Source organism: Megalobrama amblycephala, linkage group LG8 (genome assembly GCF_018812025.1).
Source record: "Megalobrama amblycephala isolate DHTTF-2021 linkage group LG8, ASM1881202v1, whole genome shotgun sequence".
Taxonomy (NCBI): domain Eukaryota; kingdom Metazoa; phylum Chordata; class Actinopteri; order Cypriniformes; family Xenocyprididae; genus Megalobrama; species Megalobrama amblycephala.
Genome location: NC_063051.1, coordinates 2,720,001 through 2,747,500, shown reverse-complemented (window position 1 = coordinate 2,747,500; position 27,500 = coordinate 2,720,001). Strand labels below are relative to the sequence as shown.

The window sequence follows — 27,500 nt, the reverse complement described above, 5'->3', positions numbered from 1 at the left end:
TGAGTTTGTCATTAACAGAGAAGCTGCACATGAAGAGCATTTCAGATCAGTCACATGTGATGTTTAATGACTATAAGGATGTTGCCTATATAGACAGGGAAGTGGCTCACTAGGAATTGAAACGGAGCCCATGTTGATCTCTCTTTCTGTCTTCAGGGTGATGAGTTGACTGCAGGTTTCGGGCAGATGTCTCTAAGCCGTCAGGGCTCCAGCGAGGCACCAGAGCCGCCCAGCCTATACCAACCTCCACCTGCCGTATTATCCCAGCATCCTCCACCGCAGCCCAGCTACATCATGCCCCCGCCGCCCTCTGGATACCAGCCTGCGGCTCCACACGCGCACCCGCCTCCACCGCCGCCACCTCCATCACAGCCCATCCTGCAGACCGCGCCGCCCGCTCAGGGCTACATGCAGCCGCCGCCTCCGCCTCAGCAGGTACAACACCGAACCGCTCACGAGTTTGGGTTTTTTGAAAGAAATTAATATTTTTATTCAGCAAGGACGCATTAAATAGATCAAAAGTGACATTAAAGTTCTATTTCAAATAAATGCTGTTCTTTTGAACTTTCTATTCATCAAAGAATCCTGAAAAATACAATGTATCACAGTTTCCACAAAAATATGAACTGTTTTCAACACTGATAATAATCATAAATGTTTCTTGAGCATCAAATCATCATATCAGAATGATTTCTGAAGGATCATGTGACACTGAAGACTGGAGTAATGATGATGAAAATTCAGCTTTGATCACAGGAATAAATTACACTTTACTATATATTCACATAGAAAACAGCTGATTTACACTGGAATAATATTTTGTGATTTTTACTGTATTTTTAATTAAATAAATTCAGCTTTATCACGACAATAAATTATATTTTAATATATATTCATATAGAAATCAGCTGTTTTAAATTATAATATTGTTTAGTGATTTTTACAGTATTTTTAATCAAATCAATTCAGCTTTATCACAGGAATAAATTACACTTTACTATATATTCACATAGAAAACAGCTGATTTACATTGGAAAAATATTTCAAATTTTTTACTGTATTTTTGATCAAATAAACGCAGACCCCAAACTTTTGAACAGTAGCGTATCTCGCACATCTCCGTCCTGTAGCTTCACCTTTTGTGTCTCTGAATCATGTTTGTGCTGCTTTATTATCATCATCATCTCTCCAGTCCAGTCAGGGAACACTTAGGATTTAAAAACAAATCACCGGCTGTGAAATGTTCATCTACAATCCCGAGGTAGCTGTAATTTCCCATGCAAAATATTACCAGACTCTCTGAAGAGAAAACAGGAAGTTGGTACAACTTTAGTTAGACAACTTAAGTGTGAGAGCGATGCAGAGTGTGATTCTTGTGGGATGTTTGTGAAGGCGTGCTGTAATCACATACATTTGTGCATCTCACTCTCGCTCCTGCAGGGTCTGCTGGGTTTGATAATGTGCAGCGGGAGAATCGTTTATCATTTATTTAATAATGTGAAAGTACAGAGCAGGATGCGTCACAAACAAATCAAGCCGAGGAAGATCCTATTTTAGGGTGTGTTTGCTGTGCGTGAAGTTTAGTTATGGTTAACAAGTGATGTAAAAACTATGGATTTCAGTTCACTGACTGTTCATTTTCTGTGCAGCAGCTCATCAGGGATGAGAGTTTGCCGTGCGTCATCACACTCTCTCCTCTCTCAGATCCAGGTGCAGTATTACTCCACCGCAGGACAGTATCCTAATTCCGGCCAGCAGTACCGCTCCATCTCTCACCAGGTGTCGTTCCCCACGCAGCGATCTCAGCCGCTGCCTCCGCCGGCACAGCCCTCCGGTCAGTCGGACCTCACTTCCTGTTCTGTGTGCTTTTATAGCTAGAACTTCTAGACAACGTCATGTTATCCTCCCTATAAAACAAGCTCACGTGGTTTTGGAGCTCTTCAGATTCCAGGAAGTCCATTATCACCACGCAAGTCAAAATCGTGCTTTGGTAAATTATGATTATCATTAATAAGTCTAAATTATGATAATTATGAGTCACAAATATGACACAAAAAGTCATGAAAATTATGACGTAAAAAGTTTGTCAAAATTTATATCGTAAGTCATAAGATGTTTGAAATTGACAAATTGAAAATGAGTTTTAAAAAAATTATAAGATTAAAGTCAAAATTAGGAAACTAAAAAGTCAAATTCATGACTTCAATTTTGATGTTTATGATGTCAATTCAAAGATAATTGAACTTTACAAATTGAAATTGAGTATAAAAAAACTGACGAATCAAAATTATGGGTTTAAAAAAATCTAAATTATGAGACTAAAATATCAAATATAAGACATTGAAAGTTCTAAGACGGATCGAAATTATGACAATGTTGTAATTATAGGAAAAGTCAAAGTTATGACTGTTGAAATTGACTAATTATTAGTTGAAACTGACAAATCGAATTTTGAGTTTAAAAAATTGTCATTTGAATTTGAAAGTCATAATTATGACATAAAAAGTCACAATTATGAAATAAAAAATTTAATTAGTTCAAGGACAAATTTAAATAAGTTTAAAGTCAAAATTTATGATAATGAAAATCAAGTATGACATCATCATAATAAAAAATTTACTTAGTTCAAGGTAGTTGAATTCTACAAATTGAAATTGTTTAAAAAGTCAAAATTATGACATGAAATCGAATTGAGAAAATTATGATATAAAGTCATAGTTATGAGAAAAAACTCAAAATTATCAGTCGAAATTGACAGTCATTATTAGATGGTTGAAATCGTCAAATCGACAGTTTAAAAAGTCAAAATTATGAGACTAAGATGTGAAATTTATGACATCGAAGACAAATCGAAATTATGACAATGTTGCAATTATGATATTAAATAGTTATGAGAAAAGTCCGTTAAATTGACTCAAACTCAATTTGGCATTTTCAACTAATAATTATGAGTTTAAAACGTCAGTTTTGAGATTGAAAGCCAAAATTATGACATAAAAAGTCACAATTATGAAATAAAAAAATTAATTAGTTCAAAGCAGTTGAAATTGACAAATCGAAATTATAAGTTTAAAGTCAAAATTATGGAATTAAAAAGTCAACATTATGTTAATGAATTATAATTTTGACCTCATCATTATGGCTTAGTATGTCATAATTTTGATGTTTTATGTCTTTTCAAGTCATAATTATGAATTGCTAAATAACCCTCTGCGGACACACTGAAGTGTGAAGGGAAAGTGGCAGTTCTGTCGACTCTTGACCGTTGTACAGGGTTGCTCAAGCATGATTCTTTTCTTGTGTGGACTGAATGGGCTTCCATCCGTCTGTCTCAGAAGACTCCTGCTGTTTTTATGCTCTCTCATATTGATGTCTCATATTAAAGTTCATTGATTCGCTCTGAACGACTCCCTCATGAGCGGTTTGAAGTCTGATGTGCTTTTGTTTTGCGCGAGCAGCTCCGCTCCAGCCCATGATGACCAGTCAGCAGCCTGCGTACCAGGGCATGATGGGAGTACAGCAGCCGCAGAGCGCCAGTATGATGAGCACACAGCGCACGGCAATGAACGGACAGATGCAGAGCATGATGGTCCAGTACCCCCCCATGCCCTCCTATCAGGTGTGTGTGCGTGCATGTGTGTGTGAGTGTGTGGATGCGTGTGCATCTGTGACTGACAGCTCCACCCGTGTGCTGTCGCAGGTTCCTGTAGCCAATGAGAGTCAGTCTGTGGTGCAGCAGCAGTACCAGCAGCCCGTCATGGTGCCCGTCAGCCAGTCAGTACAGGGAGCCATGCCGACTGCCGCGCCCATGCCCGTCTACTACAGTGTACTGACACCCACACAACAGAACAGCACAAGGTACACACACGCTAACGCTAGCCAATCATAGCTGTGGCCGTTTACTGACGAGCCTTAAAGGAGCCGCGTCTTAAAAACAGATAATTTCAGACAGAATGATGGTTGAAAATAATAATTTTTCCACATACATGATCAAAATAAATCTATTAAAGGTGCAGTAAGCGATTGTTGAGAAAAGTTGTTGATATTTAAAAACACCAAAACAAACACGCCCCTACCCTAAATGACCACACCCCTATCTTGATGGCTCCGCCCCAAAATTCACAAGCCTGCTATGCAACCCTCCCTCTAATGAATGGACACGCCCCTTACTGCTGATTGGCTACAAGTGTGTATTGGCACTCAGTCCGATTGACTTTCAACAGTGTTTATCAGAAATCACTTACTGCACCTTTAAATCAGTAATATGAATAATATGAATTTTGAGATATATTAAAAAACGCTGAATGTAAACCGCAAGATGCGGATAAAATCTTAAAATGTGCATACGAAAAGTATGCTATATAATTTTTTATTCAATAAGAAAATGTGCGCATAAACCATGATTGGGAACAATAAATCTCTTGATGTGCAACAACTTTGCCTCAGCAGAGGCTGTGATTGGATAACTGGACTATCCAGCAGACCAATTGCATCGCAGCATCTCAAATGATGGTTTGGTGGTTCTGAAACACCTGAGTCAAAGTCTGACATCACAATGATTTGGTTTAAGCGTCTCACACGATTGTGTTCCCAAACACCAGCATCCGAACGCACGAGAACATGACAGTTTCCTAGGAAGTCACGATTTTGTCTTTAACACATGGGATGGAAACGCTGCTTTATTCGCTATCCCAATTCCTGTGTGTGTGTGTTTCAGTCCATCTGTGGGTTACCTGCAGCCGCCCACTTCAGATCAGTACCAGATGACCCAGTCTGCCTCACCCTGCAGCCCACAGCCAATACAACAGCAGTATTCAGGTATCCCACAACCACCCTGGACACATGCATTCATATTGTTACCTAAAACTGCAATGAAAACACAAACTACTAAAAATAAATAAAGCTGAAAGAAAATAAAATATTACATTAAAAACCTACTTAAAAAAATAGAAACTTTTTAAGTTTAAGTCAAAAACTTTATATTTAATATTATGTGGAAATATAATAAAATATTACATGGAAAAACTTAGCAACATTTCTCATTTTTGTTTTGGCAACTAGCTGGAATAAGTTGAAGTGAAACTCAAACTAAATAAAAGTAAAGCTTAAAAAGACATTTAAAAAAAAAAAAAAAAACCTGAAAAGTTGCAAAAGCACAAAACAAAATTAATAAAAATTAAAACTAAAACTGAAAATGTAACCCTAACTGGAAAAATATTATTAATAAATTCTGTAGTAGTTTTAATACCATACTATAATACTTAAATAATACAGAAAAGCACCATGATCAGTAATGAACAATATATTAACAATATATTAACTACAATTTACAAATAATTTACCCATTGTGCATCAGTAAATATCTGCATTATCTGCCCAATAGCTAAACATTTAAATCATTTAAAGTGCCCCTATCATGCTATTTTAAAGGTTCCTAATTTTGTTTTGCCGCTTGGAGGTCAAAAAACACTTTAATTTTCTCATAATATCCTCTGCAGCATCAGCTCTTTTCTCACAGTATCTGAAACACTTCAATCAAGGATTCAGTCTCTCTAAACTCCGCCTTTCTGAGAGCTGCTCTGCTCTGATTGGTCAGACGGCCCAGTCTGCAATGATTGGTCTTAAACCAAACGCTCATTATCATATCTGAATCTCAGCACTTGATACACAGTGATATGAACAGTAACAGGTTTCCCGTATCAATCTAATTAAAGTGGCAAAAGCAAAGCAGACCTATGAAAACCTTAGGCTGGCATTATGCAAATTACCAACATAGGTTGAGCAGGAAGTGAGACTGAATTACTGACGACTCGTTTCAGTTCAGAATCAAATTTATCTGCACTTTGATCTTTGGAACTTTGCAGTCCTTTTACATTCATAAACAGCAGTATTATACACTACATGAAAGATAATAATCGAAAAAGAAAAAAGCATAATCGGGCCACTTTAAGAGAAGTTTTTCTTTGTTATCACAACTCTATCTAGTTTATTTTGAATCCAGAGTGATGGACACATTTGTGTTGATGTGTTGTAGGGGTCCCGCCTCCCGGTCCCAGTGTCATGGTTATGCAGCTCAGCGTTCCTAATGGACCGCAGCCTACCCAAAATGCTTCACTGGTGCAATGGAACCCCTGCAAGTACTATAGCGTGGAGCAGAGACCCAGCAAACCCGAGCACCAGGTATTTCACAGTATTTTTGGCTACATTTGTGAATGAATTTGATCCATCAGTATGACTCACACTCTAATCATCATATTGTGTGTGTGTGTGTGTGTGTGTAGGTCAGCACTCAGCTCAGCAGCCCGCTGGCGTCTCCCACACAGTCTCCTGCACCCTCTCCGTCTGGCAGTGTGAACACCGTGTGTCCGGGTCTTGGCCCGCTGCCTCTCATCTCACAGTTCCCTCGGCCTGGTGGGCCAGCACAAGGTACACGCGCTCATTACTACATTAGACACATCTATAAGAGATCAAATCTGACATTGTGTGTGTAAACAGGCCTTGACATGGATTCATTTTTCTGTCCACACTGAAAGCAAAAAGCTGCACAGCAAAATCACAATCGGAGTGTGAGTGCGAGAGTGCGTTGGACGATAGTGCGTGGGACGATAGTGCGTGGGACGATAGTGCGCGGGACGATAGTGCGCGGGACGATAGTGCGTGGGACGATAGTGCGCGGGACGATAGCGCGCGGGACGATAGTGCGTGGGACGATAGTGCGTGGGACGATAGTGCGTGGGACGATAGTGCGTGGGACGATAGTGCGTGGGACGATAGTGCGCGGGACGATAGTGCGCGGGACGATAGTGCTTGTGCGAGTGTGTGCGAGATTGCGTGTGCGAGATTGCGTGTGCAGGAGAGTGTGCGGGACGATAGTGTGCGGGGCGATAGTGCTTGCGCGAGATTGCGTGGGTGAGCATGTGCATGAATGTGCGAGACGATAGTGCGCGGGCCGATAATGTGCGGGACGATAGTGCTCATGCGAGTGTGTGCAAGAGTGCACGTGTGAGATTGCGTGGGTGAGTGTGCAAGAATGTGCGGGACGATAGTGCACAGGACGATAGTGTGCGGGCGATAGTGCTTGTGCGAGATTGCGTGGGTGAGTATGTGCATGAATGTGCGAGACGATAGTGCGCGGGGCGATAGTGCTCGTGCGAGTGTGTGCAAGAGTGCACGTGCGAGATTGCGCGGGTGAGTGTGTGCAAGAATGTGCGGGACAAGAGCACGCATGACAAGAGTGCGCGGGACGACAGTGTGCGGGACGAAAGTGCTTGTGCGAGTATGTGCAAGAGTGCAGGTGTGAGATTGCGCGGGTGAGTGTGTGCAAGAATGTGCGGAACAAGAGCATGCGGGACGACAGTGCGCGGGACGAAAGTGCTTGTGCGAGTGTGTGCAAGAGTGCACGTGCGAGATTGTGCGGGACGAATGTGCTTGTGCGAGTGTGTGCAAGAGTGCACGTGCGAGATTGCGCGGGTGAGTGTGTGCAAGAATGTGCGGGACAAGAGCATGCGGGACGACAGTGCACGGGACGACAGTGCGCGGGACGAAAGTGCTTGTGCGAGTGTGTGCAAGAGTGCACGTGCGAGTGCGCGGGTGAGTGTGTGCAAGAATGTGCGGGACAAGAGCACGCATGACAAGAGTGCGCGGGACGACAGTGTGCGGGACGAAAGTGCTTGTGCGAGTGTGTGCAAGAGTGCACGTGTGAGATTGCGTGGGTGAGTGTGTGCAAGAATGTGCGGAACAAGAGCATGCGGGACGATAGCGCGCGGGACGATAGCGCGTGGGACGATAGTGCACGGGACGAAAGTGCACGGGACGAAAGTGCTTGTGCGAGTGTGTGCAAGAGTGCACGTGTGAGATTGCGTGGGTGAGTGTGTGCAAGAATGTGCGGAACAAGAGCATGCGGGACGATAGCGCACGGGACGATAGGGCGCGGGACGATAGTGCGCGGGACGATAGTGCGCGGGACGAAAGTGCTTGTGCGAGTGTGTGCAAGAGTGCACGTGTGAGATTGCGCGGGTGAGTGTGTGCAAGAATGTGCGGAACAAGAGCATGCGGGACGATAGCGCGCGGGACGATAGCGCGCGGACGATAGCACGCAGGACGATAGTGCGCGGGACGATAGTGCGCGGGACGATAGTGCGCGGGACGATAGTGCGCGGGACGAAAGTGCTTGTGCGAGTGTGTGCAAGAGTGCACGTGTGAGATTGCGCGGGTGAGTGTGTGCAAGAATGTGCGGGACAAGAGCATGCGGGACGACAGTGCGCGTGCGCGGGACGATAGTGCGCAGGACGACAGTGCGCGGGACGATAGGACGCGGGACGATAGTGCGCGGGACGATAGTGCGCGGGAAGAAAGTGCTTGTGCGAGTGTGTGTAAGAGTGCACGTGTGAGATTGCGCGGGTGAGTGTGTGCAAGAATGTGCGGAACAAGAGCATGCGGGACGATAGCGCGCGGGACGATAGCGCGCGGGACGATAGCGCGCGGGACGATAGCGCGCGGGACGATAGCGCGCGGGACGAAAGTGCTTGTGCGAGTGTGTGCAAGAGTGCACGTGTGAGATTGCGTGGGTGAGTGTGTGCAAGAATGTGCGGAACAAGAGCATGCGGGACGATAGCGCGGGACGATAGCGCGCGGGACGATAGCGCGCGGGACGATAGTGCGCGGGACGAAAGTGCTTGTGTGAGTGTGTGCAAGAGTGCACGTGTGAGATTGCGTGGGTGAGTGTGTGCAAGAATGTGCGGAACAAGAGCATGCGGGACGATAGCGCGCGGGACGATAGCGCGCGGGACGATAGGGCGCGGACGATAGTGCGCGGGACGATAGTGCGCGGGACGAAAGTGCTTGTGCGAGTGTGTGCAAGAGTGCACGTGTGAGATTGCGCGGGTGAGTGTGTGCAAGAATGTGCGGAACAAGAGCATGCGGGACGATAGCGCGCGGGACGATAGCACGCAGGACGATAGGGCGCGGGACGATAGTGCGCGGGACGATAGTGCGCGGGACGAAAGTGCTTGTGCGAGTGTGTGCAAGAGTGCACGTGTGAGATTGCGTGGGTGAGTGTGTGCAAGAATGTGCGGGACAAGAGCATGCGGGACGACAGTGCGCGGGACGAAAGTGCTTGTGCGAGTGTGTGCAAGAGTGCACGTGTGAGATTGCGTGGGTGAGTGTGTGCAAGAATGTGCGGAACAAGAGCATGCGGGACGATAGCGCGCGGGACGATAGCGCGCGGGACGATAGGGCGCGGGACGATAGTGCGCGGGACGATAGTGCGCGGGAAGAAAGTGCTTGTGCGAGTGTGTGCAAGAGTGCACGTGTGAGATTGCGCGGGTGAGTGTGTGCAAGAATGTGCGGAACAAGAGCATGCGGGACGATAGCGCGCGGGACGATAGGGCGCGGGACGATAGTGCGCGGGACGATAGTGCGCGGGACGATAGTGCGCGGGACGAAAGTGCTTGTGCGAGTGTGTGCAAGAGTGCACGTGTGAGATTGCGCGGGTGAGTGTGTGCAAGAATGTGCGGAACAAGAGCATGCGGGACGATAGCGCGCGGGACGATAGCGCGCGGGACGATAGCACGCAGGACGATAGGGTGCGGGACGATAGTGCGCGGGACGATAGTGCGCGGGACGAAAGTGCTTGTGCGAGTGTGTGCAAGAGTGCACGTGTGAGATTGCGTGGGTGAGTGTGTGCAAGAATGTGCGGGACAAGAGCATGCGGGACGACAGTGCGCGTGCGCGGGACGATAGTGCGCAGGACGACAGTGCGCGGGACGAAAGTGCGCGGGACGACAGTGCGCGGGACGAAAGTGCGCGGGACGATAGTGTGCGGGACGAAAGTGCGCGGGACGATAGTGCGCAGGACGACAGTGCGCGGGACGATAGTGCGCGGGACGATAGTGCGCGGGACGACAGTGCGCGGGACGAAAGTGCGCGGGACGACAGTGTGCGGGACGAAAGTGCGCGGGACGAAAGTGCTTGTGCGAGTGTGTGCAAGAGTGCACGTGTGAGATTGCGCGGGTGAGTGTGTGCAAGAATGTGCGGAACAAGAGCATGCGGGACGATAGCGCGCGGGACGATAGCGCGCGGGACGATAGCACGCAGGACGATAGGGCGCGGGACGATAGGGCGCGGGACGATAGTGCGCGGGACGATAGTGCGCGGGACGAAAGTGCTTGTGCGAGTGTGTGCAAGAGTGCACGTGTGAGATTGCGTGGGTGAGTGTGTGCAAGAATGTGCGGGACAAGAGCATGCGGGACGACAGTGCGCGTGCGCGGGACGATAGTGCGCGGGACGAAAGTGCGCGGGACGAAAGTGCGCGGGACGACAGTGCGTGGGACGAAAGTGCGCGGGACGATAGTGTGCGGGACGAAAGTGCGCGGGACGATAGTGCGCAGGACGACAGTGCGCGGGACGAAAGTGCGCGGGACGACAGTGTGCGGGACGAAAGTGCGCGGGACGAAAGTGCTTGTGCGAGTGTGTGCAAGAGTGCACGTGTGAGGTTGCGCGGGTGAGTGTGTGCAAGAATGTGCGGGACAAGAGCACGCAGGACCATAGTGTGCGGGACGACAGTGCGTGGGACGAGAGAGTGTGCGAGAGTGTGTGGGATGATAGCGCTTGTACAAGTGTGTGCAAGAGTGCAAGAATATGCGGAACGAGAGTGTGCAGGTGAGTGTGTGCGAGACGATAGTGTGACATTGTGCAGGCGAGAGTGTGCGGGTGAGTGTGTGTGAGATGATAGTTCAAGAGTGCGTGTGGGAGAGTGTGTGCAAGAATGTGCGGGCGAGAGTGCGGGCAAGAGATTGCGAGAGTGGGCGCGAGTGCACGTGCTTGTGTCGTACTGCCCCAGTGACCTGATGCTGTTGCCGTTGACCTTCACTGAGTGTGTCTTTGTGTCTCAGCAGATGGGCGCTACTCTTTACTGGGGCAGCCGCTGCAGTACAGTCTGTGTCCTCCCATCATGCACAACCACAACCAGTCCTCTTACAGCTCCCATCAGGTATATATGAAGTATATATATATATATATATATATATATATATATATATATATATATATATATATATATATATATATATACAACTCTAAGTATATAGTTTTCTTAATGGATGGTTAACACTGTCTGTTTGAGTGAATTTTGAGTAAAAAAAAAAAGTGTTCATGTAAATTTAACTAATTTTGGTTACTTTTTTCAGTATGTAAATTGAGCCACACCGCTCTGTTAATACAGCGGGGTCCGTTTTGCTTTTTTCTAATTTATTACTAATGTTTTCATTACAAATTATATTATCAGCATAAATATAATACAATTTGGAGTCGGTAAGAAATGAATACACTAGAGTTTTCCCTAAATCATACTGGTTTAAAATGGACTATGAATGTCATATGTTCAGTGTGATCTCTGATCTTTTGATTTCACATTGTCTGTATCAGCATCGACTACTAAAAAAAACAATTACGCTTTACTAAAACACCATGTAGGATTTGAACACATGTCTGTGTGTGTGTGTGTTTCCTCAGAGTCAGGGAGTGATGAAGCACGGAGCGCGGGGTAAAAGACAAACGCTCAAATCTGCCTCTACAGACCTGGGAACTACTGACGTGGGTAAGAGACCAAACACATTTAATCAGCTCATTCAACCCTGAAAACTGTGTAACAATGTGGGAAAACCCTTGCAAAAAGTACAAAAATGATAGTTTTTTTTTTGTTCTACCCTGTTTAAGCAAAGTCAGTAAGTTTTAGTCCAGTGCAAAAACACAAACTAGATTTTTTGGGGGGGTAAAATGTTTCAGGTCAGAACACAACACTAACGCGATCTCTCCTCGTCTCCCTCTAGTGGTGAGTCGGGTGCTGGAGGTGACCGACCTTCCCGAGGGCATTTCCCGTCCGGAGGCCGAGAAGCTCTTCAACCAGCTCTCGCTCTGCGGCGCCAAGATCCAGTGGCTGAAGGACCCTCAGTGTCCCCGGGGCCCCGGCGGTGGAGGACGGGGGGACGGCAGCGACCCCGCTCACCTGTACACCGTCGTGGCCGTGTTCCCCAACACCATGGCGGCCCAGAGCGCCTCCTTCAAACTCAACAACAGCGGCGGGAGTTTGTTCAAACTGCGCGCCACCAAAAAGAACTATGACTTGCGCGTGCTGGAGAGAGCGAGCTCACAGTGAGTCGGGAGAGAGAGAGAGACCGCAGGACGGAGAGGAAGTCGAAGATCACGTCAAAGGGAAGAGATCATCCTGATGTTCCTTAGGGATCTTTTTTATTATTTTGTATCATTAACAGAAGAGCACATGTGACACAGAAGCGTGTTGCGTTGTATGTGTATCGTATGACACGCGCACACACTCATAGACACAAAGCGGGCGTCTTAAAGGGAGAGTTCGGACGAAAATGAAGGTCTTGTCTTTATTCTCATGTCGTTCCAAACCCGTCAGACATTATTTCAGCGGAGCACAATGAAGAAAAAACATCAAAACGTTCTTATAAAGATAATGCGTTTGATTGAGAGTCGGTGGTGTTTGACATCATTCGAGACTTGGAATATATTAAACACGATAAAGCTCAGATGTTCTTCCAAAAAAGTCACACAGGTTTGGAGCAACATGAGGATGAGTAAATGATGAAAGGATCATCATTCTCGTCTCTCGTTTTTCTCCATCGGTCTCCGTCTGTCTCTCTTCCTCCGGCGAGATCTCTCTCTCCTCATCTTCTCTCTGTTCACTTTGGATTTCTTCCTCTTTGAATTTCTAGCGTTTCTTGCTTTCTGTTTTGCCTTAACGCTGTTGTGGACTTCTGTATTGCGCCGTTTATTTTCTCTCTCTCTCTCTCAGATGAATCTTCTTTTCTCGGTTCAGTATATTTATATAAGTGATGTAAGGATTATAAGAAATAATCTATATATTCAGTGATTCTTTTCCCGTGGATAAGTTGACGCTCTTTTCCCGGCCCGCTCCTCCTCCTCTCCTCGTTGTGTTTGCGTTTTTCCGTTGACAGCCGTGCAGAAAGTATCTGAGGTATTTAAAAGTGCACAATGATTGCGAATGTCTACTGTAAATTCCATTTAATCTGTTATTTTTTGTTTGTTTTTAAAAATATAAAAGATAACTCAAAGATTCCTGCAGCGTTTGGGTTTTGTGTTGGATTGATGGGAAACGTGTCTGTATGAATGTCCGACAAACAACAAAGATCCTGATTCTTTACTTTCTTTTATTCATATTCTTGGTGTCTCATTTATAAAACATCGGATTTGATCCTAAAGTCCATGGATTTCAGCTTGCGTCCATGATTTGGACCTTTTTTTTACCAAAATGTATCACTTTTCTGAACACCCCACAACATTAATGACATGTTTAACTTCCAGAAAAACATCTTTTCCCATCTCAGGCATCAAATCCCTATTATTATTGGTCATTATTTTAACTTATGGACACTATGGGAGCTCTCTGAATATTATTATAAAATGTTTTTGTGATAAAATCAACATTTTCCTATTAATCAGACGTCCCTCACACTAATTCAGTCATTGCAAATATAAAAGTTACATAAAATCTCACACTTTTGCATCTAAAGCCTGAAATGGACACTTTTTGTGACAGAAACCTCATCATTTCTGATCAAAGGCTTCAGAATTTGAACTAAAATCAGTGAACATTTCAGACAAACAAACTTTAAATTACTTTTTCACAATAATAATAATAAAAATGTAGGTGTGACGGGATCATGATTTTTTGGCCACTGCTCTAAATCTAGTGAATAAATGGAGATCACATGACATGCATGATATTAAGAAATCATGAATAATGTTGAAATAACAAAGATCATTTTCACAAGTAATAGTTTTCTATCTTTAATTGATGCAATGACTCGTTAAGCTCGACAAACACAATTTCACAACATCATTTAGTTATAATTATTAAAGAAGAAGCTAACTTGCTCACAATGTTGTTCAGAAGACTTCTATGATGTCACTTCCTATTAATGATGTCACATAAGCATCAGTTCATTATGGTTTGTGTAACGGGGTTGAGGGGTTACTGAGGTACAACACTAAATAATGTGATTTTAATGAATAATCATGAATTTACTTAGAAAAAAACAGACAGATGGATATTTATGTGAATGACAAAATGAAATTCTCATTTTATTATTCATATCCCAAGAACACTTTCGTGACAAAACAGGTGGTGTCAACTGAAAAAAACGAAATAATTTCTAATATGAAGATCAAATGTATGTCGTGTTTTTAAACATTATTAAAGGAGACATTTCAATGAATACAAAAAGCTTTTAAAAATATATATTTTGGTGACCCAATAGATAAAATACACCGAAAAAAAGGTCAGAGGGACTCAAATCGTACCTTAATGACTCAAAAAAAAAAAGGCTGATGTGAAAACGCCAATTTTTGTGCTCCTATATATACCAGTGATTAAAATAATCCAACATCATTTATTAATATGTGAAGATGAATGGTAACACTTTACAACAAGGTCAAAGGGGGTATGATGATTTTAAAGGCACTGTATATATGTATATATATCTATGTATGCATGTTCTTCTCAGACTAAATTAAGTAATTAACACACGACAGGTGAACAGAATCATTAATTAAACGCATGGAAACAGGAACAGAACTAAAACACAATGAAACTCAACCATGACAGAACACATATGCGACAGTACTGTTTACTGAAACGACTTTTCATTGCAGATGATGTCATCAAGGCCAAAGACAATTCACTCGTATTACTATGTATGTGTGGAATAACTTAATTTAATGCTGATAAAGATTACAGCAGCAATATCAGACAGATCTGAGAGAGATTCGCTCTGTTTCTCTGAGATCTCTCACATTAGAAGAACTGATGATCATCATATTCTCACATCACATTCTTGATTCTGATTGGCAGGTGTTTATTAATGTGGCGTTCACATCATGCTGGAGAGCGTCTGACTTTCACGTCTTTGTTAAACTCATAATTACAGGTTAGATTGAGATTTTAAACACTGTCGTCTTCTTGTTTCAACAAATTATTACTATTGCTAATTTTAGCTGGTGCTCTTTTTTCTTATCGAAGGCATATAGAGGTGAATTACTGTAGTGATGACGTTTTTCGCTGTCATTAAGTGACATTTTGCTGTGAGTGTTGCTATAGAAACAGGATTGTAACAGCTTTAGTAGTTCCATCGTGACGTGAATGTGATCTATAATTAGAGCGCAGGTGATCACAGCGATATTTCTGATACAAGTGTTCGATATACAAGAAGTTCATCTGTAATCACAGTGAACTCAGACACAAACAATTCTGAGAACCATAACTAACAGCTGATTCATAAAACTGCACAGCTGAGAGATATTTCTGGATTTATCTTCATGTCACTACTATCTTTCCAAACGGTTTCAATTAATGGAGCTTCAAAGAGCCAAACAAAGACGAATGGATAATAAATAATAATAATAATAATAAATTGGATAAAGTGACTTTTTTAAAACTAATTTATTCAAATGTATTTATTTTGACAGAAAGAAGATATACATATGTATATGCAAGTTTATTTGCGGTAGGATTTTTTAAAAATATTTTGAGAAAAGTCTCTTCTGCTCATCAAAGCTGTGTTTATTTGATCAAAAATACAGTAAAAAAATTTGAAATATTTTTAGAAATTTAAAATATCTGTTTTCTATGTGAATATATAGTAAAGTGTAATTTATTCTTGTGATAAAGCTTAATTTATTTAATTACAAATACAGTTAAAATCACAAAATATTATTACAATTTAAAACAGCTGTTTTCTATGTGAATATATAGTAAAATATAATTTATTCTTGTGATAAAGCTGAATTTATTTAATTAAAAATACAGTAAAAATTTTGAAATATTATTACAATTTAAAACAGCTGTTTTCTATGTGAATATATAGTAAAGTGTAATTTATTCTTGTGATAAAGCTTAATTTATTTAATTACAAATACAGTAAAAATCACAAAATATTATTACAATTTAAAACAGCTGTTTTCTATGTGAATATATAGTAAAATATAATTTATTCTTGTGATAAAACTGAATTTATTTAATTAAAAATACAGTAAAAAATTTGAAATATTATTACAATTTAAAACAGCTGTTTTCTATGTGAATATATAGTAAAGTGTAATTTATTCTTGTGATAAAGCTTAATTTATTTAATTACAAATACAGTAAAAATCACAAAATATTATTACAATTTAAAACAGCTGTTTTCTATGTGAATATATAGTAAAATATAATTTATTCTTGTGATAAAGCTGAATTTATTTAATTAAAAATACAGTAAAAATTTTGAAATATTATTACAATTTAAAACAGCTGTTTTCTATGTGAATATATAGTAAAGTGTAATTTATTCCTGTGATCAAAGCTGAATTTTCAGCTCAGTCTTCATAAATTGAATTTAAATAGAATCTTTTGCTGTTATTTTTACTGTCAATTTAATGTTGGATAAAAGTATTATCAACTTTCCTTCAAAGGAAAAAGGGATAATTTACAAAACATTTATGCAATTAATGTGTCAGTTTACCATGGTATTAGCATGGTAGTCCAGTCAAAGAATATCATGATGCACATCACAAATAAATCATGGTAGTTTTTGATGCTGATGAATATAAATGTCAGCAGGAGCGTCTCTGCCGGCTCAAACTCCGACAGGTGCAGCTGCTGGAATTCTCAAAATAAACACCGGATCTGTGACTGAATCCACCAACTGTGGGGTGTGTTTGGGGACGGCCGGGCCATCTAAACCAGATCTGCTTCACAATTAACACACGCTTGGACTCTGAAGATCAGGTTCCCGCTGGAGCTGCTGGTGAAGATCCTGCTGAGAGACGGTAAGATGTCACATCACTGCTTCATCCTCCTTACAGATGAAAAATAAAGGTTCTTTATTGGCATCAAAGGTTCCGTGAAGAACTTTTAATGTCTGTGGATCCACAAAAGGTTCTTTAGATGATTAAAATGTCCTTCACACTAAGAAAAAAATGGTTCTGATTGCTGGAAGGTTTTTTGTGGAACCAAAAATGGTTCTTCTGAGACAATGCCGTGAAAAACCTTTATGTTTATAGATGCTTAAATTCTAAGAGTTTGTTTTTAAGCTGTAATGTTTGAAATCTAAACTGTAGTGATATAAGAGATATTGATATTGATCCACACTAGAGATTTATACTGTTATTAAAGCAGTGAAGTTAATGGATTAAAAATCAAGCTATTTTCTTTAATGTGTGAGAACGTAAATTATACAAATCAATTATCAACAATATATTAATACAGCTTATGTTATATAAAAATATAATTGTCCATTGTTCATGTTAGTTCACAGTGCATTCATTAATGTGTAAATTTTTATCTTAAAATGTATTAATAAATTATACATAAAGTAATTATATATATATATATATATATATATATATATATATATATATGTATATATGTATATATATATATATGTATATATATATATATGTATATATATATATATATATATATATATATATATATATATATATATATATATATATGTATATGTGTGTGTGTATATTATACAGAAAAAACTATAATATTGTGAAATATTATTACAATTTAAAATGATGGTTTTCTATTTTAATATACTTTAAAATATAATTTATTCCTGTGATCAAAGCTGAATTTTCAGCATCATTACTCCAGTCTTCAGTGTCACATGATCCTTCAGAAATCATTCTAATATGATGATTTTATCACTTTTTATCAATTTAACACATCCATACTGAATAAAAGTATTAATTTCTTTCAAAAAAAAGAAAGAAAAAGAAAATACTGACCCCAAACTTTTGAACGGTAGTGTATATTGTTACAGAAGATTTCTATTTTAAATAAATACTGATATTTTTTATCTTTTTATTCATCAAAGAATCCTGAAAAAGTATCACAGGTTATAAAATAATATTAAGCAGCACAACTGTTTCCAGCATTGATAATAAATCATCATATTAAAATGATTTCTGTATGTAATGATGCTGAAAATTCAAAAAAATTATGTTTTAAAGTATATTAAAATAGAAAACCATCATTTTAAATTGTAATAATATTTCACAATATTACTGTTTTTTTCTGTATTTATTATGAAATAAATGCATGCTTAATGAGCATAAGAGACTTTGTTCAAAAACATTAAAAATAGTAATGTTTACAAACTTTTGACTGGTAGTGTGTATTTATGGTGAATTCAGGGTGATTGAGACACTTTTTGCCATTGAGATGTGGAAAAAGTGTCCCAATCAACTTGAATTCTCTCTCTCTGTATATATATAAATACATGAATGAATGTCTTTGTTTCTGATTGCCTCTCTCTAGTTCCCTCTGCTGGTTGATCAGGAGATCTGCAGGTGTCCGCTGTCATGATGGCTCAGTTTGATGCGTATGTGACATCACTTCCCCTCTGTCCTCTTTCAGGATTTATTTCTCCAACTCATGGGAATGTCTCTAGTGAATATGTTCTTAATTCTGTCACTGATTCCTATGAGACACACAGAGCATTTGAACATGCATCATAAATCTGTTAATCACACGAATGAAGGTTCCCCTCAGCTCCATCTCTGCTGTTTCACAGGCTGGATGACAAGGACTCTCTGGACATCCATGACAATCCTCCCGCCCCGGATAACCTGCTCAAAGAGGAGGACAATACCGTAGGTTCTGATGTCACGATACAGAATATAAACGGGCCGACAGCATGTGACATCCAGCCTGAGATGTTTGAAGAACCTCCAGCCTGACGTAGATTTAGATCTATTTACAGAATGATGTTCTGCTCTTTTCCATGAGCTTCACTGAACCTATTTTCACACACTGGAGATTTCATGGGATTGAGACCATCAGCTGGTTTTGTGTGGGTGAAATAAGCAGGAGCGCTCAAAACAATATTTAGGCCTCAATTTAAGATTTATGAATCCTATTTGAAATGCATATCAAATTTACATTCATTTAGATTATACATTTTAACATAAACTAATAAACTTGCATATCTGTCAATCATACATGAACGAAACGGGTTCTGAACCAGCAGTAATAAACTGAATGTGTTTTAAAAACATAATAACCAGGTTTATATATTTGACATCAATAAATCCAATCTCATTCATTTTAACTTATTAAATATTGTTTGTTCCACGACTAGACATATTTTAACCATCTTCATACTTTTTAACCCTCGTGTGGCAGTCAAAAATAAGATTTTTTATTTTATTTTTATTTCAATGAAATGAATGTACTATATTTTAGTTTGATAATGTATTTTATTTAATATTTTGTGTTTTTAGGGTATTAAATTATATTTATACAGTAGTTTTGATCCATTTATTCAATTTTTGAACTCAAATCTTGAATCTTTGCATCACAGACTGAAGTTTTCTCTCTTTTTAAAGAATACAATTGGCAGATTATTGCGAAAAAGTGAAAAAAAGTTACTTAAAAAGTTATATAGAAATTTGTTTATTGTTATGAATAATGTTCAAAAATACTATTTTCATTTCTTTCATATCTTCTAAAACATGTTTTACTCTAAAACTGTGAGAAAATACATGTAAACAAGTTGTGTTCCAAATTTGAGGTTTTTATCTCAAAAAATGAGCTTTCAGTAACAATTTATTTGGGCGCAGTACCGAACGCTTCCACTGGATGAAATTGACTTCCCTTTTTCCACAACTAGACATATTTTAACCATCTTCATACTTTTTAACCCTCTGGTGCTGCTCGTGTGGCAGTCAAAAATAAAAGATTTTATTATTTTATTTTTATTTCAACAAAATTAATGTACTATATTTTAGTTCGATAATATAATTTATTTAATATTTTGTGTTTTTAGGGGATTTTACAGTATTAAATTATATTTACACAGTAGTTTTGATCCATTTATTCAATTTTTGAACTCAAATCTTGAATCTTTGCATCACAGACTGACGTTTTCTCTCTTTTTAAAGAATACAATTGTCAGATTATTGCGAAAAAGTGAAAAAGTTACTTAAGTTATATAGAAATTTGTTTATTGTTATGAATAATGTTCAAAAATACTATTTTCATTTCTTTCATATCTTCTAAAACATGTTTTACTCTAAAACTGTGAGAAAATACATGTAAACAAGTTGTGTTCCAAATTTGAGATTTTTATCTCAAAAAATGAGCTTTCAGTAACAATTTATTTGGGCGCAGTACCGAACGCTTCCACTGGATGAAACTGACTTCCCTTTTTCCACAACTAGACATATTTTAAGCATCTTCATACTTTTTAACCCTCTGGTGCTGCTCGTGTGGCAGTCAAAAATAAAAGATTTTTATTTTATTTTTATTTCAATTAAATGAATGTACTATATTTTAGTTCGATAATATAATTTTATTTAATATTTTGTGTTTTTAGGGGATTTTACAGTATTAAATTAAATTTACACAGTAGTTTTGATCCATTTATTCAATTTTTGAACTCAAATCTTGAATCTTTGCATCACAGACTGAAGTTTGCTCACTTTTTAAAGAATACAATTGTCAGATTATTGTGAAAAAGTGAAAAAAAAAAAGTTACTTAAAAAGTTATATAGAAATGTGAATAATGCACAAAAATACTATTTTCATTTCTTTCATATTTTCTAAACATGTTTTACTCTAAAACTGTGAGAAAATACATGAAGACAAGTTGAGTTCCAAATTTGAGGTTTATATCTCAAAAAATGAGCTTTCAGTAACAATTTATTTGGGCGCAGTACCGAACGATTCCACTGGATGAAATTGACTTCCCATTTTCCGTTTTTAGTAATATTGTATAAACGTGCCCCGAGTTTAAATTGAGGCCGGTGTCGTACACTTACATCCGTGTGTGTTTCCGTCCCTCTTCAGGTGTATTTCATCTATGATGAAGAGGTCGAGGAGGAGGAGAAAGAGGAGCCTCCGCCTCCAGAGCCGGTCCGACCCGTGAACGACAGGCCGCACAAGTTTAAAGACCACTACTGCAAGAAGCCCAAGTTCTGCGACGTCTGCGCGCGGATGATCGTCCGTGAGTTCAGAGGTCAAACGATGCCGTGCTGCTCAGACGCTCCGCTGTGAGGAGGATAAATGTGGCTTTTGTCTTTCTGTGTCTTCCAGTCAATAATAAATTTGCTCTGAGGTGCAAAAACTGTAAGACCAACATCCATCATCAGTGTCGGAGCTACGTGGAGCTTCAGAGGTGCTTCGGCAAAATCGTGAGTATGACGATCTACGTCCTCACTAGTTAAAAAAGGCTTATAAATCGTCCGAAACACGTCTGTATTTAAATCTAATGTGTTGCACATGTGTCTGTGATGGGTTGGGACTGGGTTACACCATAGAAAATATCATTTAACTGATATAAAATGAATGGAAGTCTATGAGATGTCCTCACTAATATAGTGAAATAAACGTGTGTGTGTGTGTGTGTGTGTGTGTGTGTGTGTGTGTGTGTGTGTGTGTTCAGCCTCCAGGTTTCAGACGTGCGTACAGTTCTCCGCTCTACAGCAGTCAGCAGAACGCCACCGTTAAAGAGCTGCTTCCGTTCTGTGAGTGAATCATGTGACTTCATTACAGGCCTCATTATTGACAGCAGAACGCCCAAACTTTACTGCTGCGTCTGCAGAAACACTCTGTTTCCTACGGATTCAACTCTAACGAGGAGAATATGAACTCAGTTCATCATTCATTTCACCTTCTCACTTCAGTTCATTACTGTGAGATTTAGACTCGCTAAATGTTACGTCACACACACATCTCATTTCTGTACACAACTGCTGATGGATTAGTGATGCTTCTGTGGTGTTTGTGTTGTTTATTTGTGTTAACCTGATTGTAATAACATGCTTAAACTTAATTTTGGTTATTCATCTAGTATTTAACTATTATTATTATTATGATTATAAATGATAATATAAAAATAAATTAGAAACAAACAATAAATTATATTAAATAATAATAATTATTATCATTATTATTATTAATTGTATTATTGTATTATATTATTGGTTGTGTTATTCTAAATAATATAAAAATATATAAAAACATACAATCATAAATTAAATTAAACCATTAACATTTATTATTATTATTAAATAATATAAATATATTTAAAAACAAAATAATAAATTAAATAATTAACATATATTAGTATTATTATTAATATTTAAATATTATTTAGTTGTTATTTAAAATGATTATTATTCTTAATTATAATATAAAATAAATTAAAACATAAACATTAAACCATATTAAATAATAATAATTATTATAATAGTTATAATAATAATAATAATCATAATAATAAAAATGATTATTTTTATCATTTGTTATAAAAAAACAATATATTTAAAAACATAAAATAAATCATATTAATAACTAACATTTTGTATTGTTATTATTATTATTATTATTATTTGTGCTCTTATTATTATAAATAATATAAATGTTTAAAACATAAAATCATAAATTATATTAAATAATTAACATTTATTATTATTATTATTATTATTATTATTATTATTGTTGTTGTTGTTATTAACATTTAAATGTATTTGTTATTTAATTCATGCTTACATTTTTGGTTATCTAGTATTTAACTTATTATTATTATTATTATTATTATTATTATTATTATCATTATTATCATTATTATAAATTAAAATATAAAATAAATAAAAATATAAAAATCATAATAAATAATAATAATAATTATTGATGATGTTTTCATTTTGTTATTATAAATGATATAATTAAAAAAACAAAAAAATTATTCAATGAATTAATTAATTAAAAAAATAATTAATCATAAATTAAAAACATAAAATAACAAATTATATTATCAATAAATTGTTTTTGTTGTTGTTGTTATAATTATATTGGTTGTGTTATTATAAATAATATAAAAATAAATAAATACATAGATAAATAAACATATTAAATCATTTTAATAATAATAATAATAATAATATTGTGTTATAAATGATATAAACAGTATATTAAAAATAAAAAATAAATCATAATAACTAACATTTATTATTATTATTTGTATTATTATTTTAAATCATATAAATATTTAAAAACATAAAATCATAATTCATATTAAATAATTAGCATTATTATTATTATTATTATTATTAACATTTAAACATTATTTATTTATTATTATTATAATTTAAAATTATTATTATTATTATTATTATTATTATAGTTGAACTGCAGAGCTGTAATTGTCTGTGTCTGTAGCTCAGACGAACCGCACTGATCCGGTGTACGAGACGCTGCGCATCGGTGTCATCATGGCCAACAAGGAGCGGAAGAAAGCGTCGGAAGACAAGAAGAACGTGAGCATAAAAACACTTTCACAAAAAGATACATTTACAACTCATACAAATCTATAAGAGGCTAACAGATCATATTCATACATCTATATGAACTGTGAACATGCACACATTACCAGATGATGATGATGATGATGGAGGAAGAGGAGACACAACCCAAAGCAGAGGAAGGTGCTGATGAAGGAGGTACAGAACATGTGAAATATGAGCCGATTCATCTGAATGTTGTTAATATCTGGTGATTTTAGTTGAATTCACTGTGATTGTGATGTAGATGAAGGTCTCAAATCAAACGCTCTTCATCTTTACTCTCTGTCCAGCAAACCAAGAAGAAAAGAAAGACAAAGCAGCAGCAGATGACAAGGTCAGAGATCAGATGATGATGATGATGATGATGATGATGAACGTCTCTCAGCACTTGTTCAGCGTTCTCTCCTCTTTTGTGTCTGTTTGTTTCAGAATAAGAAGCTTCAGCCGGGTAAACTGGGCGTCTTCTCTCAGTCTCATTATTATCTCGCCCTGTATCGCTTCAAAGCCATAGAGAAGGACGACCTGGACGTGCAGTGAGTCTCATCTAGCGCATCTATATCTATACACATCATCATCTGTCACCCCTGTACGATTCATCCGTCTCTGTGTTTGTGTCCTTCAGTCCAGGAGATCGAATCACTGTGATCGATGATTCTAACGAGGAGTGGTGGAGAGTGAGTGATTCACTGATTCACGCTTATGAATGATTCTGATTCAAAAAAACAACATTTACAAGCATTTACAGCACTTATTATAATACTGTTCAAAAGTTAAGAGTTTTTACTGTTTGGGAAAGAGTCTCTTCTGCTCATCAGAGCTGCATTTATTTGATCAAAAATACAGTAAAAAATAGTGAAATATTTTTACAATGTAAATCAGCTGTTTTCTATGTGAATATATAGTAAAGTGTAATTTATTCCTGTGATCAAAGCTGAATTTTCAGCATTACTCCAGTCTTCAGTGTCACATGATCCTTCAGAAATCATTCTAATATGATGATTTGCTGCTCAAGAAACATTTATGATTATTATCAGTGTTGAAAACAGTTGAAATAGAATCTTTTGTAACATTATAAATGTCTTTACTGTCACTTTTGAAAAAAAAATTCCCAAACTTTTGAACAGTAATGTGTGTTAAATACGGAAGAGGATTAGGGCCAAGCAATAATAAAAAAAATAAAACCATCTCGAGATTAAAGTAGTTAAATTCTCGTTAAATTTCGGGAAAAAATTCGAGATAAAATGTTGAGAATAAAATCATTAAATTACGAGAAAAAAGTTGTTAAATTACCAGAACAAATTCGTTAAATTACGAGAAAAAAGTTGTTAAATTACCAGAACAAATTCGTTAAATTACGAGAAAAAAGTCGTTAAATTACGAGAAAAATGTCGTTAAATTATGAGAACAAATTCGTTAAATTACGAGAAAAGTCATTAAATTACCAGAACAAATTTGTTAAATTATGAGAAAAAAGTCGTTAAATTACTAGAACAAATTCATTAAATTACGAGAAAAAAGTCGTTAAATTACAAGAACAAATTCGTTAAATTACGAGAAAAAAGTCATTAAATTATGAGAACAAATTTGTTAAATTATGAGAAAAGTCGTTAAATTACCAGAACAAATTCGTTAAATTACGAGAAAAAAGTCGTTAAATTACGAGAACAAATTCGTTAAATTACGAGAAAGTCATTAAATTATGAGAACAAATTCGTTAAATTACGAGAAAAGTCATTAAATTACCAGAATAAATTTGTTAAATTATGAGAAAAAAGTAATTAAATTATGAGAACAAATTTGTTAAATTATGAGAAAAGTCGTTAAATTACCAGAACAAATTTGTTAAATTACGAGAAAAAAGTCGTTAAATTACCAGAACAAATTCGTTAAATTGCGAGAAAAAAGTCGTTAAATTACGAGAACAAATTCGTTAAATTACGAGAAAGTCATTAAATTATGAGGACAAATTCGTTAAATTACGAGAAAAGTCATTAAATTACCAGAACAAATTTGTTAAATTACGAGAAAAAAGTCGTTAAATTACCAGAACAAATTCATTAAATTACGAGAAAAAAGTCGTTAAATTACGAGAACAAATTCGTTAACTTACGAGAACAAATTCGTTAAATTACGAGAAAAATGTCGTTAAATTATGAGAACAAATTCGTTAAATTACGAGAAAAGTCATTAAATTACCAGAACAAATTTGTTAAATTACGAGAAAAAAATCGTTAAATTACCAGAACAAATTCATTAAATTACGAGAACAAATTCGTTAACTTACGAGAACAAATTCATTAAATTACGAGAAAAATGTCATTAAATTATGAGAACAAATTCGTTAAATTACGAGAAAAGTCATTAAATTACCAGAACAAATTTGTTAAATTACGAGAAAAAAGTCGTTAAATTACCAGAACAAATTTGTTAAATTACGAGAAAAAAGTCGTTAAATTATGAGAACAAATTTGTTAAATTACGAGAAAAGTCATTAAATTACCAGAACAAATTCGTTAAATTACGAGAAAAGTCATTAAATTACCAGAACAAATTCGTTAAATTACGAGAAAAAAGTCTTTAAATTCTGAGAAAAAAGTTGTTAAATTACGAGAACAAATTCGTTAAATTCCGAGAAAGATGTCGTTAAATTTCGAGAAAAAAAGTCGAGATAAAATGTTGAGAATAAATTCATTAAATTACGAGAAAAAAGTCGTTAAATTATGAGAACAAATTAGTTGAATTACGAGAAAAGTCATTAAATTACCAGAACAAATTTGTTAAATTACAAGAAAAAAATCGTTAAATTACCAGAACAAATTCGTTAAATTACGAGAAAAAAGTCGTTAAATTAAAAAATAATTTAAAGACTTTTTTTCTCGTAATTTAATGACTTTATTCTCAACATTTTATCTTGACTTTTTTTCTCGAAATTTAACAACTTTTTTTCTCATAATTTAATGAATTTGTTCTCATAATCTGACTTTATTCTCAACATTTTATCTCGACTTTTTTATTGAAATTTAACTAGTTTTTTCTCGTAATTTAACGAGTTTATTCTCAACATTTTATTTCGACTTTTTTCTCAAAATGTAACAAGTTTTTTCTCGAAATTTAACAACTTTAATCTCGAGATGGTTTTATTTTTTTATAATCCTCTTCCTAGTTAAAGGGTTAGTTCACCCAAAAATGAAAATTCTGTCATTAATTCCTCACCTTCATGTCGTTCCACACCCGTAAGACGTTCGTTCATCTTCAGAACACAAATGAAGATATTTAAGAACACGTGTTGGACGTTTCTAAACTCATTCTGCAGTAATGACTTCACTACTTTAAATTCTACTGATTTTATCCACATTTCAGGGTAAGATTGGGGATCGATCAGGGTTTGTTCCGGCCAACTACATCATCCGTGTGCGATCGGGAGAGAGAGTTTACAAAGTGACGCGCTCCTTCGTGGGAAACAGAGAAATGGGACAAATAACGCTGAAAAAAGACCAGGTGTACAAAACATTCAGTGTTACAGTACAATGATTTATGCACTATTATAGGATTTATATTTTAGCTTTTAATTTATTTTTATTCCAGTTTTAGTTTTATCAAATTTAATATTTCAGCTTAAGCCTAGGTTTTTCTTCTAGTATTGTTTTATATTTTATTTTAACAAAACAGTTTTTAATAGTTTTAGGGTTAGGATTAACAATAACAACACTTGTTGTTGCAATGCAGTTCTGTCACGTTCATGCATCAAATTCACACGTCTTGCGCTTGATCTGCACAGGAAGTGTGTTTGCATGAGCACAGGAAGTGAATATTCATTATCTGTTGTATCCTTTTGTTCTGGTTCACACAGATTGTGGTTAAGAAGGGCGACGAGGTGAACGGATATCTGAAGGTCAGCACAGGACGCAAGCTCGGCTTCTTCCCTGCCGACATCTTACAGGAGATCTGAGTGTGTGTGTGTGTGTGTGTGTGTGTGTGTGTGTGTGTTTTACATGGCATACAATGTTTCTTGAGCATCAAATCATCATATCAGAATGATTTCTGAAGGATCATGTGACACTGAAGACTGGAGTAACGATGCTGAAAATTCAGCTTTGATCACAGGAATAAATTACACT

General features: G+C 37.3%; 2 protein-coding genes across 13 annotated transcripts in view; both read left to right on the top strand.

Annotated features, from left to right (window-relative positions):
• LOC125273386 (R3H domain-containing protein 2) overlaps positions 1-13,099 on the top strand; it is an 80,802-nt gene extending 67,703 nt beyond the window's left edge. For 11 of the 12 annotated variants that reach the window (XM_048198673.1, XM_048198669.1, XM_048198675.1 and 8 more), the window contains 10 exons: positions 157-435; positions 1,705-1,834; positions 3,459-3,619; positions 3,701-3,858; positions 4,718-4,818; positions 6,035-6,180; positions 6,282-6,426; positions 10,893-10,990; positions 11,512-11,596; positions 11,829-13,099. In XM_048198673.1, the coding sequence (XP_048054630.1) occupies positions 157-435; positions 1,705-1,834; positions 3,459-3,619; positions 3,701-3,858; positions 4,718-4,818; positions 6,035-6,180; positions 6,282-6,426; positions 10,893-10,990; positions 11,512-11,596; positions 11,829-12,154 (1,629 nt within the window). In that variant the 3' untranslated portion in view covers positions 12,155-13,099. The remainder of the gene's footprint in view (positions 1-156; positions 436-1,704; positions 1,835-3,458; positions 3,620-3,700; positions 3,859-4,717; positions 4,819-6,034; positions 6,181-6,281; positions 6,427-10,892; positions 10,991-11,511; positions 11,597-11,828) is intronic. The other variant, XM_048198674.1, reaches the window with a different exon arrangement.
• A 3,432-nt stretch (positions 13,100-16,531) lies between these two features.
• On the top strand, positions 16,532-27,367 carry LOC125273236 (SH3 and cysteine-rich domain-containing protein 3-like). The gene is made up of 13 exons (XM_048198447.1): positions 16,532-16,851; positions 18,353-18,416; positions 18,609-18,687; positions 20,885-21,041; positions 21,131-21,228; positions 21,480-21,561; positions 23,258-23,355; positions 23,472-23,538; positions 23,673-23,716; positions 23,812-23,915; positions 24,005-24,056; positions 26,743-26,880; positions 27,233-27,367. Exons 2-13 carry the CDS (start codon positions 18,397-18,399, stop codon positions 27,329-27,331), a joined length of 1,038 nt encoding a protein of 345 aa, XP_048054404.1. The 5' UTR covers positions 16,532-16,851; positions 18,353-18,396; the 3' UTR covers positions 27,332-27,367.
• Positions 27,368-27,500: the final 133 nt, after the last annotated feature.